We start from the raw sequence: 20855 nt of genomic DNA, 5'->3' as shown, positions 1-20855 counted from the left end.
CTTTTATTCTTACGTAAATATTGTAATTTATGGACTATCATTTGTTGCATAATTTTCTTACACAAAATTTGGACTGATTCTCTTTAGCTGAACAAAGTGTGCTTTTTTTTTTTTGCACTACCTACCATTTATAAAGACTTGTATTACTATGAATTTCTTCTCTTTCAGAAATTATCTTTGATCCTTACAATTTTAACATCATATCATATAACCAGGGCTCTGTGTGTTGTAAAACACACTGGACGTGAAGGTTGCAGGAAGAGCTCCATGTGTTCACAATCTCAGCTCTCTCTGATTAAGTGGAAAACGCTGCTGCAGTTGGCACACATTTTTCTCTGGCTATGCTCACTGCATTGTCCCTGTCCAATTCCACAAGTCCAATGAGGAGGGGAAGAATTCTATCAAAAGTAAATTCATCAGCAGTTACCAGAACTATTGAAGACATAAGGCCCTTGGCAAAACACATTTAAAAGACCATGCAGTTTTGGTTCACTTTTTAAAAAGACCTTGTAAGAAAAGTGTTTGTAGCTTTTTAAAATGGTGATTTATGTTTTCAAAATAGAATTATCATCTCTTCCATTGGCCACCCTGAAACAACACCCCTCTATCCTCAAAGGCCCAGTAATATCGTAATTTTCCTGCTAGCCAGTGAAGTTTGAGTGAAGCTCTCTCTCGGTGAGGTCACTGACATCACCATGAGAGTAAGATCATCCAGAGATAAAGAGGAGGGTGGTGAGGACAGAGGGGCATCACCGGCGATGGAAAGAGGAGGTCACTGAGAATGACACTGAGGGAGCAGCTGGAAATGCAGGAGGAGAGAACAGGATGAGGAAAACCGCCGAGGAAGGAAGACAGCAGAAAAGGAGGAAGTTATCAATTGTTTTGAAAGTGGCAGACAGATTAAGAAGGATAAGACTGGACACAAGGGCCCATGAAGGAGGTCAAAGTGAAGAGCTAGAAGAGACTCTCAGGACTGGTCAGAAGATGGCCCTCAGTCAGGGTGGTTTAAGTGTCGTGAAATGGAAGTGAGTTTGCAGAAGACCCGGATGTGTCTTACTTGGTTTAACCAGGTGACTGTATCATTGTAATCCTTTTTTTTTTTATCTTTTACCCCAAACATTTTTCATCATTCCCCTCACTTGTGTAAGTTCTCTGAAGCAGGGACCTCTCTTGTATTTATCCAGCAAAGTGTCTAGCACTTTTGTGCACTGTGAAAATAGTGACCATAATCCATTAGAGAACATGGAAAGAGGAAGTGTGGGTGGGAGGGCATGGCATGCTTAGGAACTTGGAGGTGAAGGGGAAGAGGGAGACACTGTGGAAGCTAGGCTGGCAAGTGAGGTCAAGGGAGGGTTTTATAGGGAAATGACATGCTATCAAGGTGTGTTAGAAGCTAGGAAGAAATAGATTCAAAGGGTTGGGAGTCGATAGCACGAGAGACATATCAAAGTTATGAGATTGTGGGAAAAGAAAAAGATGCTGGGAGTAGGGAAAATAAGTTCTATAACATTAAAGTTAGATAACATTAAAACTGTCTTTAAAAACTGCTCAAGACCTGGGCAGGCATGTATGTATATACGTGTATGTGTATGTATGTGTTAGGTAGAAGTTTTAAGAAGACAGATGAAATTAGAGAAGAGCTGCTGGGTGACTAAGGTGGAGAAGTAGATCTGTTTGTATAAAGAACATGGCAAAGAATGAACAGAAAACAAATTATAGTTGAGGAAATCTGTATGGTTCCTGTTTTTTTCTCCAATACTGCTCAATGGTATGAGGGGGAAGGAGAGAAGAGGTGGAGGAGTGTGGAGCCAGAACAGAGGGTTGGTGGGATGAGTCTGAAAACGCTTAACTGGGCAGGATAATTTGAGCTAAAGGTAGCAACCACGGAATCAGCAGAGAGGCGGAGGTCAGCTTGAGAAAGGGGGGAGCATGGGCAGCAAAGAATCAGAGAGATTGATGGACTGGAGGTCACAAAAGAGCTGAGTGATGAAGTGGAGGGCAGGGAGGGAAGTGATTTATGTGCATGGAAACCGAGTGGGAATCAGAGAGAGGGGACTCAGAGGTTGAGAGGCTGAAAAAGAACAGGACTTGGTAAAGATTCATGAGAGACTTGATGAAGATGAGACAGTAGCTGAGGCTGTGATGGGGTGGGGGCAGGCAGGCAGGAGATTTCACTTTAAATCTGCAAAAAGCCTAATGGCTTAGCTAAACAAACACACTGGATTTCTGTAATACACTTATGATTGTAATTATGTTTGCAGCCAAGATAATGCTAAAAATAGTCCCCAGGCAAACAAAGGACAATGTCCTTTCCAGTCTCCTGAAGGAATGACATTGTGTTTGGGCACTACTGGCGGGGCTGAATATGCTAGGTCTTGTAACTCTTACTCAGGCAAGACTTCCACTTGAAGTCAATGGCGTTCCGCCCAAATGAAGACTGGAGAACAAATGCACTAGACTGGATAAATTAGAGCAAACACAGGATGATAAACAGCTATGTGCCATGGATCAGTCCTTCATACATGCTTTTTTATCAATAGTGAGGTGCTGCCCACCTTCTCCCTTGTTCAGAAGGCAGTAGGCAAGTATTACAGTTGTGTTAAGAGAACAAAGAGGGTGAGGTGGGAGGGAAAGCTATGGGATGCTCATAAGGCTGGATAACAGGCAACTCCATTATCCCAAAACCCAGAGGTAATGTTGGACAGTGGCTCTAATATGAGGAACAAAGTAAGCCACAGGGAAAAGCATCATCAGGTGCAAAAAAGAAGCAAATGTGAGCAAGGGACCAATTCTTCCTGCAGAGAAAGGGCATTATGGGCCGTTTGGCATGGCTTTGTAGCTCTCATTGACCTTAAGGTTTGCTGCAATGGGCAGCCACCGATGGGATGTTCCTTATTATTATTCTAATATGTGTATTATGTCTAACAAATTAAGACCCATTGCCTTTGTGTATCAAAATAAACAAAACTGGTGTTTTCCCTGCATTTTAACCAGATGTATACCAACAGACTAAATTATTTTAACGAAGGCCACATTTTCAAGGATGTGTAAAAGTATGTTCTTTAAAAGGATCTTCATAAGATGTGTGCATCCTTTATTTATGACACATGACCCACTTACTTTTTAGGGACCCGGGCAGCAAATGAGGCCCAGAGCCAGTGTATACAAACAGCTCAAATTCACAAGGCATGGGCTTGATTCTCCTCTCACTCAGACTAGTGTATATTAAGAGAACGTCCTCTGAAGTCAATGATATTACAGCTGGGTAAAACTTTATACAAATGAGAAGAGAATCAGATCCCATGATTTTCAACAAAAATTTAGATCTCCGTTCTACTGCAGAAAAATGTAATTTGCTCAATTAAGTACATCGGCCCACTCCACTTTTATCTTAATCCCATTTTTTCCTTCATCCCCAGGCAGAAATACCAACACAGCCATTTATGACCTCAATAGCCAAAACTGGAAGGTTGTGATTTTGTGCCTGTTAAATAAGAGATGCTTATTATAGATCCCATCAATTAAAGAAGGTGAAAATCTGAGGTATTTGGTGTACAACTGAAGATGGAATGAAACCCATAGCTGTAACAATTTTATTTTACAGATTAAACAAAAAAGGTATAGTAAATGCAAAAGGAGTTTTTATTCTAAGAAAGACCTACCCCATTTTAAAGTAAAGAATAATAAGACCTCGATATCTACAATTTTCTATTGCACAAGAGAATTCTATCTTTAGGACAACAACTGTGCTAAATGTATTGTTTTTGGTACCTATCATACAGCATTGGGACGTTTACATAATGCAGAAGTTCATCTTTGCCCTCAAAACCAAAGGGTTTAAAGAGAGCCAGCTCTTACATAGCTCAAACTATTCCTTAAAATAAATTGTCAAATCTCAATAACTAAACATGTGCTTTATTAATAGAAATAAGGTTTAATGAAAGACTGTGGGATGAGTGGTTTAGTGGTTAAAGACACTGAAGCTTCAGTTTTAGGAACACAGTTCAACTCCAAACTGAGGCCTCAAAGTGAACCTTGGTTTGTAGAACTAAAACACATCACAAAACTGCCACACATAATTCAACAGGATTTGGAATAGTTGTCATTCACTGCTTAGACGAGATCCAAACATGAGCAAACATGGAGGGTGAATAAACTTTTCTCTTTCAAAAATGATATTCCTCCATGTTAGAGTTTAGGTCACTAATAGGTGGTAAGAGGAAATTAGCAGAGAACTTACAAACTCTAAGAACTCAGAATTCCCACCCCTGTTTCAGAATAAATTTTTATAATCAAGGTAACATTGGATCTGTTGCATACTGAGTGAAATTAAGTTGTATGGGCAATTTCAGTGATAGGTATCATATGTGACTGCAACTGCTATGGGTAAAAAACACTATAAGAATATTTGTTTTTAAAATGATAAATTAGAAAGTCAGAAAAGAAGACAACACCAACTGGGTTTAAAAGGTTTATAAATTCTCTTAATATTAGTTAATTTATTTTGTGTCATGGCTGTAATCTGAATTCTATATGTACAAGTTGGACAGCATGGTGTGATTTGCAATAATATGGCTAACTATTAAAATATCCATTAACTTCATTCCAAGTCATTTCTTCCTGGAAAAAGAGCCTAACACATATTAGAAATACCCAGTCCTGTGCCTTCTGTTACTTCAAATAATAAATTGTTATCTGAAAAGAGGTTTATTCATAATATTAGACATAATTAATTCCAGTAAAATGCATTTAAAATGGCTGATAATAAAACTAACAAATTAAAGTGTACCTATATAAAAATAATTTAGGCTTAACTCTTAATAGCAATGGTTTCATTTGAAGGTACTGAAAGTATATCAAGGATTAAAAGTATAATTGGGTTCAAAAAAGAATTAGATAAATTCACAGAGGATATGTCCACCAATGACTATTAGCCAAGATAATCAGGGATACAATCCCATAGTCTGGGTGTCCATAAACCTCAGTCTTCCAGAAGCTGAGTCTGGACGACAGCAGATGGATCACTTGATAATTGCCCTACTCTGTTCATTCCCTCTGAAGCATCTGGCACTGGCCACTGTTGGAAGACATGATACTGGCTACATGGACCATTGGTCTGACCAAGTACGGCTGTTCTTATCTATACATTTTTTTGTTTATAGGAATAGATATTTGAAGAAGTCATGATATGTTCTAATGACCAACAATGGAATCGAAACAAGTAACTGAACAGATGCATCATGTGAAGAGAAATTGGGATTCTTAATTATTTACAGAGAACATTATATGGGCATATGCTGCATGTGTTTAAAAAACTTAATGTTACTTTAAAAGATTTTCTTCTCTAGTTCTTTAGAAAGCAGCAAGACGAGTTACACTCTGTACTTTTGCTGAAGTATAGTTACTGAAGAATCATTAAGAAGAAAATGAACAAACTTAATAATACTCTCCAATCCTTAGGCTGCTTTTGATTGCCTAGGAAGAACAAAATTAAAAGCTATATGAAGTCTACATGTCAGAGAGCCAAATACAGCAGACTCCCCACAAGGAAATACTCATAATGCAGGAAAATTTTAAATGATCAATTTAAATATTTAAAATGTGGCCATTTTGTATTCTGCACCTTAAAATATATCCAAACTACACTGAAAGCCATCTGTTTGCTCTTTTGTGGGTTTTTTGCCTCATTGTACTGGCAACAGTAAAGTTAATTATCAAGTAAAGACATACTTACATACATTTTTTGGTAATAAAAGGAATCTTTTTCAACAATAATATGCTGCATAACTATTTCTTCTGACCTTGTAAAAGTGCTGGCACTGGAGTGGCCTAGACACTTCACATTTCAGGTTCAAAGCTAGAAAACATATCACTCAAAAACTGTCCACTGAATAAACTACTGTCACACCTAATCCATATGGGAAGAAACATAATGAAAGGCACTTATCTGACTGTGATATCATCACTCCATTTAAATAATGATCATTATATTTACCCACTTTTTGGCCAAATTTTCTAAGTGGTAAAAACCATAGGATTGTCCACAGAAGTCTGTGTGCCCCACAAAATTACACATTTGAATGCAAACTGGCCATCTCATGAGCAAATCAGACAATTTTTTTAGAGGAGGTTTTGCAGGTGTGCATGCCATGGCCTTTTAAAATCTGGCCCTTTAAGTTGCTGCAAAATAAACCCTTAGCTTAAATTTCACATGTACACTGAAGTTTCTTGGAAACCAAAGGCCTTGATGATCGAAGGGTATACACACTCGTTATGAAGCACAGTAAATCACTCAGATAAAACCTGACCTATAAGCCTGATCACCTGAGTCCATGAAAGAAGGAGCTTAGAGGGAAAATATCACAACAAGGTTTTCCTCCCAAAGAATGCTCTCTTTTTGTTCTGTCAGAAGAGGAAGGAAGATAATTTGGGGGCCAGGGTTTGTCCCTCACAGAACAGCCCATGCGACTGGCCACCAGTCCCAGGGCTGAATCCCTAGAGATCACCGGGAGACTTTGGCCATCTTTGTGGCAGCTCTAAGAAGGGCTAGGAAAGAAGGGGGCGAATGATGTACATCCCACATCCTTCACGGTCTCACTTCACATAGATTTCAGCACCCACCGTGCATTCTCTGGCAGAAACTCACTCCCCTTCCTAGCGGGGCAGGAGATATGCAGGTGGATCCAAGAGGTAACTAAACAGTACAGCCCTGTACACCAACATGAGAATATATTGCAAAAAGGTTTACTTCTTGGGCTACAATATTTGTTAATATAGGTTCATGTGACTGCATTGTGAACCTCTAGCAGCAAGTATAATACACTCTATGGACTCATGCAATACTTTTTCATTAAAAGTATCTAAAACATACAAATTAAATTTAATCCTTTCCATTGCAGCATTCAAAACTCTTGACTGGTGTACATCAAGGGTAACATTTTCAGAAGCATCTTAGATGAGCATTGACAAAAATTAGTCCTCACAGGACATGAATTCTTACCTCAACGATATCTGAATTCGTTCGACTCTCATGTGGCTCATTGTACTCTGTATATTTCAGCAACACTTTGTCCATATCAGTGCTGGCATACTGGAACAGTTTGTTGGTGCTGTTGAAGATTATTAGAGCAATCTCACAGTCACATAGAACACTCAACTCATAAGCCTTCTTCATTAACCCAAATTTCCTCTTTGTAAATGTCACCTGGAAAAAGGAAAACAGGTCTGTCAAAAATCCCCTAAATCTCTTTTCTAGAATCCTTTTTCTTTTTATGAAATGATAACTTGCAATTGCTATAGTCTTTGGGCTTTAATAAGTTCAGACGGAAAGCAAATAAATCTAAAAAAGTTCCAACATAGAATATAAATATCTGAGTGCTAAGTAACTGAGGGAAATGCAGACAATTCTCAATGCACAATTCAAGCTACAGAAAGTAAAAAATATGAGGCATTTCCATTAATTGAGCTGTGAATTTTTCTTCTCTCATTAACCAGTTTAAAATATTGGCACTGGATTTTTTCCAAAATATTTTAATTCAGTACACTTAATCTTTTGCCCACACCTAAGATATTACATATATTCTGCATTGTAGATGTCTTTGCCCACCGCCCCCACAACATTTTAAAATTGCACTCATATCTTATAGTTGTAGAAAATTTTTAACAAAAGATTTAGCCTATTCTTATTCAACAGATATTAATTCCAGTTTCATTTCTGCCTTCCCCCCCACCCCAATTTGTCTACCAGGTAATAAGAAAAGTTATATCACACAAAATGTAATGAGTCAAAAAAGATGATTTGATGTAGAAATGCACAGATCTATAGCAGTTTTGAAAAATTACAAAATATAAAAGGAATCCTTTTTTGTTTCACTTTCAAGTTCTTAAGTATCAGTACAATGAAGAACAAAGTTGTATCAATACTGACTAGTCAGCAATACATATGCATTATTGAGGTGAGTTCATATCCATACATAACAGTTGACACACTTTATTTAATCTCAAAGTAGATAGAAATATAAACAAGCATTTTCAGTACAATCAAAGGATTCCAGTCACATTATCTTGGTAAATTAGGGATACACATATATGCTCTCAGTAAGGGCAAGTCAACAACTGCTATGAAACTTTATGCAAAATCTAAGCAGTATGAAAACCTGCAAATAAAAATTGAATTTCTTTCTTGACTGCTTTGCAAAGTTCCAATAAAACATACTCATTTTAGTATATGAGTTTCTTACCATGAGAAATCTAATCCGATAGTAAAAATTGACTTGTTTCTGTTTTTTCCTGTATGCCATTTGCACTAAATACATAAATAGATATTTTATTTTTAACATCTATTTTCCTCCATAGTAATTTTCCGTGATGGATTTTGAAAGTGAATAAACATACGGTTTTACTAAAATGATTATCAGTCACATCAAATATACAGCGAGAGTATTTGACACAACTTGAGGACAAACAGTAACCAGGTATCATAGGTTTGCTTAATCTGACACTCAGTGCTACCAATTCTTTAATATCATCAGTAAAAGTACCTCCACACATAGTTCAACACTGAGGCAAAAAAAAAAAAGATTCCATCGTGCATGGTTTATAAGGCTGTCGTTTTATCTTGTTACACTCCTAATGCAAGCTAATGCTAACTGCAACCCCAGTCTACCTTGAAATCCCAGCTGGTCATGCCATGGAAAAACGTGACATTTAAGTATTTCTAATCCCTACCAGCTAGTCTATCTCACAGAGATGTGGCTGTATGCCAAAGCTCTGTACATTTATTCTCCACAACATATCGAGAATGATGTCACTCTTATTGCCATCTCAGTCCCTGTAACACATTTATAAAATACTGTAAACAAAAGATAAATTATTATTAAATCTGATTATTCCAGCATTTCAAAAATCAGTTTACACAGATCTAGACTTGAGTCTATATTTTTGTCATGGCTGATATTAAGACATATCTAAATGGGTAAGATCCAGCTGGCTTTTGCTATTTGGAATGGCTGATCAAATACATAGTGAAAAAGTCATCTGACCACTGAAAAATTGATCAGTCTTTCAAATACCTTTTAAAAAGTTGCAGAAAATCGTGATGCAACGTTATATACAGTAACATGTGAACATCTATATAATTTTTTTTTAAAAAGGAGCTAAACAAACTATGGATCACATGCACAGGGGAAAATGTACTAACCCGACACATTTTTCTGCACCTAAAACTATTTTCAATCTGACTTGTTGACCACAGTACTGTAGGTGGAGTGTATCTATACAGTATGGTTTCTGTGCAACAGAAACCTCAGTATTTAGCATGTTACAGCTCCTCACCATCAAAGTACACTTCAGCACAGAAATATCTTGAAAGCCACTGTTTGTGTTTACTGTTAGGTGCTCCTGAACATTTTGGGTAACCACTCAGATGTGCTGCATAGCACATACTTATTTCGTAACACTTATCACAAAAAAGATACTACTGATAGTGCCTTTTCACGAACACTGAAAATAAAAAGCACAATAGATAAACTAGAGCTTTTATTAACTTTTCTTTAAAATGTAATCTTAATTGATCTCAATTTAATTCACTATTATCTCCATGATCTTTTAAGAGTTTCCAGTTGTATTATAAAATGCTTTTTGCCATTGTTCATAGACACATAAAAACAATTGTATCTATTACTGTTTCTAACGTGATCTAGAATATTACTCTTCTTTTTAAAATATGCCACTCATTGACAGATTGAATTCACAGCTTTTGCATTTATACCTAATAATGTATTGTAAGAATGCAATTTCTCATACTTTTACAATAGTTTGTAATAGGGATGAGCCTATATATTTCATAAATGTGCAGTAGGATGAAGACCTTCAGGAGAGATTAAGAATACTTTTAAAGGTATTTAAAAATATATTCTCCTTTCACATAATTTCCTTTACGTAGCCACATCAAGAAGAGGAATGTACTAATTTATGCTCTAAAATATTTAATCGAGTAATATGAAAACAACAAATATATTATTTAACTTTGTATTTTTTAATCATAATGTGTTGTTAGCTATATTCACCTAAATTAAAATTTGCTAATAAATATTGATTAAAATGAGAGATGCAATATTTTAGAACTGCAGTGATTTTACTGAGTATTAAAGATTCCAGTAAATTATTAAAAATATGTTCTCTATATCAAATATGATTTTCAGGTTGGCTTGAAAGTCTGATTCTGTACTTAAGAAATAATTTTTACTTGTGCTGACTAAATTAAACATGAATAAAACACAGACACAACTTAAACACAGTTGCATACACACAAACTACTGAGTATCTTAACGATTATATTAAAAAGCTGTAGCTGTTCGTATTTAGAAGTCTTTTACTATAACATTTCACAATCCAAATCTGATCACTTTACTTTATTAGGGCGAAAAAGTTCTCTAAAAGGAATAATTCTGATAACTGATCAGGCACTTGGATCCTACTGACAGAAAAGCCATATAAGCAGCTAGATAATCTGTCAGACTACAAGAACAGTCTCTCAGAAAAGGATTTTATAATGTAAAATCCATTTTGTAGACAGAAAAAAACACAACTATGTGTTGCCAATTTACTGATGTATTTAAAAATAAAATGGACTGATTTGCATTCATGCAAAAATATTACATGGATTTTGATGACATCTGATTAATATTAAACGTATTTTTCAGTAGCACAGATTGAATAATTTCATACTCTGACCCCGCTGACTATAACCAAGGACTAGCTATTTAATTAATTAATAATTGAGCCTGCTGTCTGAATCAGATTTGGAAGATGCTTTACCCCTTCTGCTTTCTGGATGAGTGGATATCTAGTACTGTCCTCAAGTTTCCATATTTTTCTTTGTCTTCAGGAGAAGGTTTATCAAGCCCTTAGTGAGCAATTTGTGAAGTCCTAGCCTCTTGGGCGAGTCTGTGATGATAGTGAGATCATTGAGGAATGAAGGGTAGCAGGGAGGTGTCAAGAAATATGAAATGGCTGCCTAGATTGAGAAGTCGGCATTTACCCTTGTTTAAAAGCCTAAAGCCTCTCACACACAAAATACACATGACATACAATAGAAAAGCAATTATGCAGTTGTGTAAGTACTGTATAACTAGTGTGGCCAAGCAGTGGCTCAGGGAGGACATTTCCAGTGGAGTGTGCAGGGAATGGAGCATGTACTTGTGCAGCATGCTGAAAATTAATCCAGTTGCATGTATTATACATAAGCCCTGAATACAGTTTGCTTTATTCATTTAGAACCTGCTTTTCACAGCTGAAGAGCCCCAGAGCTTTCACCCAACAGAATGGGAATGGTGATGCCCAGCCCCTCAGAAGATCAGGGCCTGAGTCTGCGGTACTTGGGTACGTGAAGTAAAGAAGTTTAAATGCAGATGATTGTCCAGGCTTTGAGTAAACCAGATGCTTGTTTTACATATTACAAAATCAAAAGAAAGAGTGAAAGAGCCAGTTTCTAGCTTGTCTCCCATAAATCAAGGCCATCTCTTTGTGCATTTTGCACCAAATTCTGGCTGGAGGTTAAACTGTATGCACAAAAGCATGGACCGAAGGCGATTTAGGGAGACATTTTCCCACTCCAATTCTGGCTCTCCTCCAAGACTTCAGAAAGACCATTCTGCAAGCTATCCATGGTCAAAGCTGTGAAGGGGCTTTCCACAGCATGGTTTAGGGATCAGGGACTGGGATGTCTGTGAATGGGGCTGTAGCCAGCCAGAATACAGGTGCACATTAACACTGCTTCACAGCTGCGACATACCCTCACTTGGAGGATAATCTGGCACCATGCCAGAATTTGGCATTTTATTTGTAGTGAGTAATGTTTGTTTAAATTAAATACATTAGGAGACAGGTTAGTTGGTTTTGTATATAGGTCCTTTCACATACTGGAATGAATAATACAACATGTACATATGCCTTTTCCATGCAGACACTGTACCAACAAACTGTGGTAAAGGAAAGAAACAGCAATCTACTGGCGATTGTTTTTATTTATCAAAATTATAACAAAAATGTTGTGCTGCTTGTAGATGTGACTGGAACAGTGTAAGAGCAGCAATTACTGCTAAGAGGCAGACGTTTTTATTCTGCTGATTTAGTCCATGGAACACCTGACCTGTCTGTGCTGCACTGAGGCTACATTTCTTTTTCCTTTGGACTCTTCCACTCTTTTTTTTAAAATCTCAGATAATCTGAGAGACTGATTTTGAGCGACTGTCCCGCAATAGTGGTGCCATCACTGGTACTAAGCATCTATCATTGGGAAACATGGAGTCTATGGCTTACTTTTTCTATTTTCAGAACAGTAGCCTGTGCTCTGCCCTACCCTCCAGCAGCGCAGCCAATCCAATCCAATCCAATCCAATCCAATCAGTGAACAGTATGTCAGCTTTCCACTCACCTCTTCCTGTCCTGACAAAAGGCTGTAGAGTTGCTGTCACTGAAAGGAGGAAAGGAGCAGGGAGTCTGGAGAAAACCCCACCATATACATTTCCTGACATTACGTACACATTAGTGTGAGGGTCTGGGGAAACTGGGGGAGCTCATGCATCCAAATATCTGATATATACACTCTACCTAGCTAATGGGGGACTGACACTGGGGCTGGAGTGGGGCCAGCTGCAATTGGATATCAAGTAAGGAAGTATCAAATGAAGTACCTCTCATCATCCTAAAATCAAGATGGCCTTATATGAACCATGTGACTTTTGACTAATGTGCCCGTGGCAAACACTTACACCTACTTATCACATTTCCAAACCCCAACAACTCTTCAAAAGCCTGCAACCCCCTTTCCCTTCCCACCCCCTACTCTCCCATCTCTTTTACTCTGCATGTCATTTTAAAAGGTTACTCTGTTAGCTCAGTTTGTCATTTTAAAAGGTTTCCCTGCAACAACTTCATGACTCTGTACAGCGGTGGTGGTAGTGGGAAGTCGTACCACTGCAGGATTCCCTCTAGACAAACCCTCCTTTATGCAACAACAACTGGACATGCCATATTAAATAAAAGGCCCTTTAAAGAGCAGTAAGGGACTCTTCAGCAGCCTGCTCTATGTTTTGTAACCTTCCAGCATAACTTATAGGGATGAGACAGCAGTGACTTATGCTGCAAAAAGAACTATTGTGTTTGACAGCCTCCAGCATACTGAGCCATGACTGGCTGAACAGCATTGCCAAAGAGGAGTTCTAAGTAGAATGACCTAAAATTATGACTGTAATAAATAAAATGGCCCTATCTTATGAAACAGGTTTCTTAATCATGATTAAGTTTCTCATAAACGAAGGTGTTATACTTTTTCATTACACTGTATTGGTAGTATGTTAGCACACAAATAATGGAGCAGAAAACTAAAAAAAACTGTGAGGTTATTCAGTCTGCACAAATCCTAACTTTTTTACCATCTGATGGCTGATCTCTGTTATGACATTTGTCTTTATGAATAAAGACAAGAGGGATAACTCAGAGTTATGTTAATTAATCAATGGTATAGCAACTCACAAATTATTAGGTTAGGCAGTATTCAGACTTTTTTATTTCCACATATTCTAAACAGTTCTAATTCACCACAATTTAATCTACACACATTCAGACTTGAAGATCAGCTGGGCATTATTATTTTTTTGTCTATTGCATGACATGAATAATGATGGTTGATCTGTTATACCATTCCTCTTCACTCATTAGGACAGATAGGATTAATTCACTTATATGTAGATGTATAGACAAGGGCATCTTATTAGTGAGAAAAATATATGCAAATACACATACTCTAAGTAATATAAAGTACAATAAAACTGACTTTGACTTTTACCACATTCACTAGCTCTGGCAGGTACAAATAAATATTTAGGGTAAAAAACATGTTTACTAGTTCAACAAAACTAAACTGTTCATAAGGTAAAGGTCAAAGAATATTTCATTCCCTGCTGAGCAAATGGTCAGGAAGCACATTTGTCTGCATTTCCTGTCATAACAGGAAGAGTGTAACTTCTTCCTCTCCACAATGGCTTCAGTTCTGCTTCCCACCTCCAGCTCTTTCTCCCTTAGGGCTTTCCAAATCAATCCTTATAAGACAGAAAGGCAGTGGCTGTATCTGCTCTAGTTTTCAACACAGCTCTGTTTACTGATACCTCAATTACTATGGACTCTCCTTACTTACTGCTCATTCATACTTCAAATTAAAAGTAATTTGGCCTAAATATTTACCTAAAGCTAATTAACTTTAAATTATACTTTGGCATATTTTAGAACTGCATACAGTCTTAATCTTAAATACAATACAGCCCTGAAATTCATTATCAGGTTAGAATCTACTGGAAAACATTTTCTATACCATGTATGGAATCTCAGATAGATTGGTACAACATGAAGAATTTTAGATTAAAATGGCAATGGGGCCAATGGGGCCACTACAATTTGGGAACCTGGCCACTAAAATTTGGTGTACATTTTTTGTTACTTAAAGAGAGACAAATGTTGAGTAGCCTCTCTGATAAAACTAGGAGTTGTGCCTATCAGGGACCATCTATTACAGTGGCATTGCTCGTAATATAAATTACTACTTAATGCGAGTAAGGGTGGTAAATCAGGCATGTAGAAATTAAGAGTTACATATTTTAAAGGTACAGCTCATTGAAAAGAGTGGTACTAGTAAGCATTACTGAGATATTTCCTTCATAAAGCACTATAATTGGGGGGGGAGGGAACCCAAAAATCTCCTAAAATCTCAAAACTAGAATAAAATCAAGTTAACTAGTGAGAGCAGACTGAAAAATTTGAAGGGAAAAATCTCACAAAATGTCCTCTTAAATTTGTACTGATCTGTGCACCAAATCATCTGGCTCCCTTTTCTGCTTCTACAGATGACGTTCCGATTGAGATGATGATCTTGTAGTCTGCTCTTTTCAACAGAGCTAATGAAGATAAAAATAGATGCCCCTAAGTCTGAAATTAGTTTTGAAACAGCATGAGGTATTGGAGTCAGTAGAACAAATCTAGGTCTTCCTGCAAACGGACATTTCCCTCCAGGATACTCTTTCCTGCCCTGTAACCTCACTTTGCTTATCAGCTTTAATTTGTTCTCTGTTCAACTAATAACTGTAGCAAGTCTTGTTTTACCTAGTTTTACACGTGCTGGGATCTAAGAATTATCAAATGTCGTGCACATGCAAAAGTTGCTCTGCACGTGTTTTCTAAGTACCTCTGATATCCTTTTCAAACTAGCTACAGAGCCATGCTACTTTGGGGAGACTGGTATCTCAGTGTGTATTTCCTAAAGTATCTGTTAGTACCCCATCCCACAGCAGATTGGAGGAGCTGAAGGAGATGTTTCAAGCAAAGCATGCAGAGTCATTAGCTAAGCATAGCTCAGTTTAAATTAGGAATGTGGATAAGAGCATGCTTCCCTAGTGGGAAAATAAAGATATGTAAAACATCAGAAAGAGGGTGGCAGGAATGAAAATCACCAGACCACATTTAAGACCAAATCCTCTTTGTCCTAGTCACACAAGTTGTCCTAGTGAAGTCCAGCATGGCTAGAATCTTAATAATAAGAATAAATGATGGAGACAGACAGCAAGGTCTTGGAGGCTGTTCAAAATCTGACACCTGAACTTTTGTGGGTCAGTGTGCCCTCTCTGATTAGGTATCACAAAATTCCCTATTATAAACAGTAATATAATATAATTATGCAACTCAAACCATCCCTTTAAGCCTGGCCTGCCTTGTCTGGGCTAGTGTAAAAGGAATTTCTGGCATCCGCCCCCGGCCCATTTCACCTTACCCTATGGGAGGCCAGTGCGACTACTAGGGCCAGTTGAAATGTTTCAAATTTCAAAATTTGAAAAATAAATGGTGGAAAATTTAAACAATTTTTTTTTTTTTTTTGCGAAAATACTTCCCTTCCCCCCATATTACAATCAACTGTAGAGCTGGTTGAAATGTTTTTGAACTTTGAAATAAACAACCAGAAAACCAGAAAATTAATTTCGATAATGTTTTTCCAAATTTCCTCTCCCTTCTTTTCAACCTGCTCTAGCCCACACCATGGCAACCCTCACCAATCTGATTTGCTGGCTATTCTCTATTGGAACTTATGTCCAAGGTCAGAGGACAAGACTGATATTGCCGCCTACCTCCTCAGTTGGTGGTACTATAGAATCTGAGCATGCAGGTAACTCTGATTGGCCACCCAGTTGCCAGGACAGCTATATAGCAGCCAGCCCATGGCAGAGTTCCAGCTGTCTGCCCTTAACCTGAAGCTGTGAGGTATTTTTATTCTTCCTCCATCTGGTCTAAAGCACAGTGAAAGGGCTTGTTAGGAAGGCCTGGGGCAAATGCAATGGGTTCAGTAACTGGGGTGGATCTGGGGCTTTCTAGAGAAGTAGAAAACTTCTTGTACTCCCCTTCCCTGACTGTGCGCTAATGTGAGGGCCAAGCAGAATCTGGCCAAATGACAGTACCCGTCAAACAAAATTCAATTAATGCTTCCCCATGATGACTAGGATGGATCCAGCCCTCATTGAAGTCAATGGCAAAACTCCCACTGAACAGAATGGTACAGGATCAGGCCTATAATGATTAATTTGTATTCATTTTTCTTTAACTGCTCAAATATTTCGTTGTTCCAACTGTTACAGGGAAAGTACAGCTCATATACGCATATTACACTTCTCCTTTGCAGCCAGAGACATATGCCTATTAACAACACTCCTGTTAATAGGAGCAGCATTTCTTGTTCAGTCAATATTTACCTAGAATTTTTTATTGTGAAGAACGTTACATGAAGAAAGGTGCTGGTCACATTGCTTAAAACATGATTCTTTTGCACCAGGTTTAATTTGAGGGTTTTAATTTCTATTTAATGCCAAAATAGCAACCAAAGTACCCAAGTATATCCAACCAACTGGACTTGTTCAATTGACTTGGCATTGAGATAGCTCTTTTTAGAAAGAAAGACTCTTTTACTGCTAGAAGACACCATTATTTTTGCCCCTCGCAAGCTGCTCACACAAGCACTCTTTACAGCATAAGAGACTTCTACTATAGCAAGTAGTAAGTAAACAATTGCCAGCTCTATCCCAACGGGGCAAATCCACTGCTCAATGCCCAGCCTAATTAGTCAGGTGGGGTAAATGTGTGTGGGACAGGAGAGGAATCACTTTCTACAGGCCATGGAGTAACTGCAGAGTCCTTCTGCAGAAGGTACTCCAGCCAAATGGCTGAAGTAGACTCAATGACCCCTTATGCAGCACCCATGCTGTGGGGGGAAGATCTGTACATCATTGGCTCCTCTGGCCCTGATACATGCCTCACACCTTCCCATGCTTTATCTACTGCCCTGCAGAGAATTCAGGCACAGCATGATGATGCACAGGGGATGAATACTCCACAGGTAGCAGACTCCCCCACCTCCCTCCATCCAACCCTCCTTGCACTGTGGAACTACATGAAAATCGCAATACGAATGACTATATGATAGGTTCAGATAAACGGATTTGCTTTCGTTCTGTGTTCCTTGTGAAAACCTTTCCTTATGATGGGACCAGGCTAAGAATCCAAACCCATAAAGTAGGTGAACAGCCCTCACTCATGCAGTCGTAGTGTCATTAGCATATGGGACTACTTGCATGAGTAAGGTTTGCAGAAATGGGCTCTATCTGGGACTTAAAAAAAAAAAAAAAAAAAAAAAAGAGTATTAAAAATCTTCTACAGTTCATGAATTTCCAGTTCTGTGCATCCAAATGAATTTGATTCCTGTTTTCAGAAATAAAATATAATAGTATAAATCAATATATAGGAGATGTTTTTTTAAAAAAAGGAATGCACAAATGTCTACATTATAAAACAAATTCAGTGATGAAACTGTGCTCAGAAGCAGCAACAGCTGACAGGATGTGAAATATTTTAATAAATACTCATGTTTGTGAAGTAGTACTTCCTGTTCAAATTGCTAAAAGAACCATCAGTAGAAGCATTGAAAATCTAGTCATTGAATCACTAATAATACAGCTGAACCTCAGCTGCTTGATCCAAAGCCCACTGAAGTCAACAGAAATCTTTTCACTGACGTATTTGGGCTCTGAATCAGGCCCTAAAAGTACAAAAGAGAAAAACCATTAGGAACAGTTTACTAATGGAATTTTCAAAATGTTATTAGAAATGAGACAACAGCATCATGCCACTGACAGAGGGTGGCAGCTAAAGGACGGTACAGTTATCTTTCCAGATTTGTCATTAAGTCTGGTTTACCAAAATTATGAAAAATAACCAAACATTAGAAAAATAAATGCTTTCTGTTGTAATGCTATAGCTATTAGTCTTTCAATGTTCTGACTAATAGTGGCTGCAACATTGTTGATGAAATTACATATGAATCAAAGAAAGGCTTTTAGATAATTACTAATTCTGAGAACTGGTGTTAAAAATCTTGGAAAACTACAGTAAATTATTTAAAGAGCTGTATTTTTTTTTAAAGTCAATTTAGTCTTCATGAAAGGTGCCAGATTGACAGCACTGGAGACTGAAGTCCGCTATTGGCTTGTAGCAGCACAAGAAATCGGATACTAAAGCTACAGTATAAATTAACGTTAGTAATGGCAAAATTATGTAGCTTTATTTACAACGTTAATTCAGGCATGCTTTGAAAGAAATTGTGGTAATATGGTATTGGCCAAAACAACCAGTGTCTAAACGGTTAATGATACATCCAGTTCAATATTTCAACTTTAATTTCAATTTCAAGCTACAAACCAATTAAAACAAATATGGTGGTTTTATATTGACAGAATTATTGCTTTCTGGCTTGGCCCAGAGCAATAAGCAACCTGTAGAGAAAACACAGGCTGTATCCTTCATAAATCCTAGCATTGTTTGCTTTTTAAACTCAATTTTCTGCCATGAAGAGCACAAGGCATGCTCACACTACAGTGTTTACAAATTCAATGGAAGACACACTTGAAAACTAGAATTTTAGATTATTCCTCTACTGGGTTGCTTCTGGATGGTATTGTGAGACCTTAAGCCCTAAAGACAACATAATAATTTCCTTTAATACACATTTGCATATACAAAGAAAATAATAAATCAAATACATGTAATTAGTGTATTAACATTAACTGAATACTAAATGCTTTTTGATGTATAAAAATAATTACAGTAGGTTAATCCTAAATTGTAGCCACACTCTTAATGGGCAATTAGTCATACTGTTCAATAATCTTATTTCTGTATTGGTGCACCTCAACTGTTAGTCCAATATCTCAGGTACAAATGAAGTACACACTGACAGATTTTAATTCAGGACATTAAACAGTGAAGCTTTTATTTTTCTTAAAATAGAGAAACATTAATTTTAGTTTATGATCACACTCAACCAGCAGATTTACTGCTGTTAATATTGGATATCAGACTGTCCAGCACATCTAAAAAAAAATAGATGATTGACACAGGCAGACCTATTTCCTGCCAATATCAGTATAGACGCTTTGTTTCATGATGCATGCAACATCCCAGCATTATTAGGTCTAGATTATTAAACCATATTATGCTGTGCAGGATCTATTTCAAAATCCATGTCCAGCACACAAGTAGCAAAAACTTCAACCTATTCTGAACTACTACTTTCCTGTACCAAAGATAAGAGCCCGGTTGTGCCAAAATACACATACATGAATCATTTTACGCATGTGAGGAGTTTCACTGAGTTCAGTGGGACTCCTCACATAACTAAAGTTGTTCAAATGTGTAAGAGTTTGCAGGGTTAGGTGATATGGCCCGGATCCTGCAAAGACTTGCAGTCATGCTTAACTTTATGCATTGTAGTCAGTGGGACTGCTCCCAGCGTGTGTACAGTTAAGCCTTCACATAAGTCTTTGCTGAATCAGGGCCTATGTCACTAACTCCCTAACTGTAACATATTAACAAACTTTAAAAAAATACATGTCACACATCTTGATGTTTCCAAAAGCACCTCTCTTAGATATTCATTCATTCATACATTGTTTAACACGAGGTAAAAACATTTAAAAAATCTTTATCTTCTTTATTACTAATTCCTTGTGTAAGCCCCACCAGAAATATATTATAACATGAAGCTCCAATACAAACAGTACTTTTTGCTACTCACCTGTCTGTTACGTTCATCCATAATCCTTGTGATCTGAATCTTTTTTCTCCCCATAGTCCCCGTTTTTCTTCTCTCTCTCGTCCCTGAAATTATGTATTTTCTCCTTCTCTTTTCTTCCTCTTTCCCGTTTCCTCAAAACAAATCTCCTTCTTCAGCACTTGCACTCCTCAGTTCACAAACCCCTGCATCCGTTCCTGCTAAGCACACAAAAGAAATCAACTCTTACTATAAAACTGATAAAAACTGCCAGCTAAATAGAGAAAAGTTACTACAAGGAGTTTACCAAGTGCCCTAATTATAATCTAGTGTACAAGCAAATTATTTTGCAGTTGTAAAGTAAATAAGGTAATATTAATAGTAGTAATCCAAAAGTTTATTTTCATAGTTATAAATGATCCCACAAATCTTTCAAGAAACGATTAAGATGACTGAAATGCATGTTTCCATAATTTGTATGGATTTAGCTATCTCTTTTTTAAAAGTATCATTCATTGTGTTAATATGAAAAATTACCTAAATAAGAGAGTTAATGACCCTTTCTGTACCTGTGTATGCTAAGTAGGCCAGCTAATTCATTCCTGAAGGGAAAACAATCTTGTGTTTTGACAGCAGAGGTGATAACGTCCCTCATTATGCAAATAGGATGGACCATTATTAAAGTGCTATTTGATATATGAGAAATGTCAGCTGG

The 20855-nt window shown here is 37.3% G+C and overlaps 1 protein-coding gene across 1 annotated transcript in view; it reads right to left on the bottom strand.

Annotated features, from left to right (window-relative positions):
• Nucleotides 1-20855, bottom strand: part of MEF2C (myocyte enhancer factor 2C) — a 143150-nt gene that overhangs the window by 64569 nt on the left and 57726 nt on the right. Inside the window, exons 4-5 of the mRNA XM_067569123.1 lie at nt 20165-20361; nt 7001-7204 (exon numbers count right to left, since the gene is read on the bottom strand). Of these exons, the coding sequence (XP_067425224.1) occupies nt 7001-7204; nt 20165-20218 (258 nt within the window). The 5' untranslated portion in view covers nt 20219-20361. The remainder of the gene's footprint in view (nt 1-7000; nt 7205-20164; nt 20362-20855) is intronic.

The sequence above is a fragment of the Emydura macquarii genome, unplaced genomic scaffold, assembly GCF_026122565.2.
Source record: "Emydura macquarii macquarii isolate MOO-44397 ecotype Brisbane River unplaced genomic scaffold, CSIRO-AGI_Emac_v2 contig_2897, whole genome shotgun sequence".
NCBI lineage: Eukaryota > Metazoa > Chordata > Testudines > Chelidae > Emydura > Emydura macquarii.
This window is presented reverse-complemented; position numbering and strand designations above follow the sequence as displayed.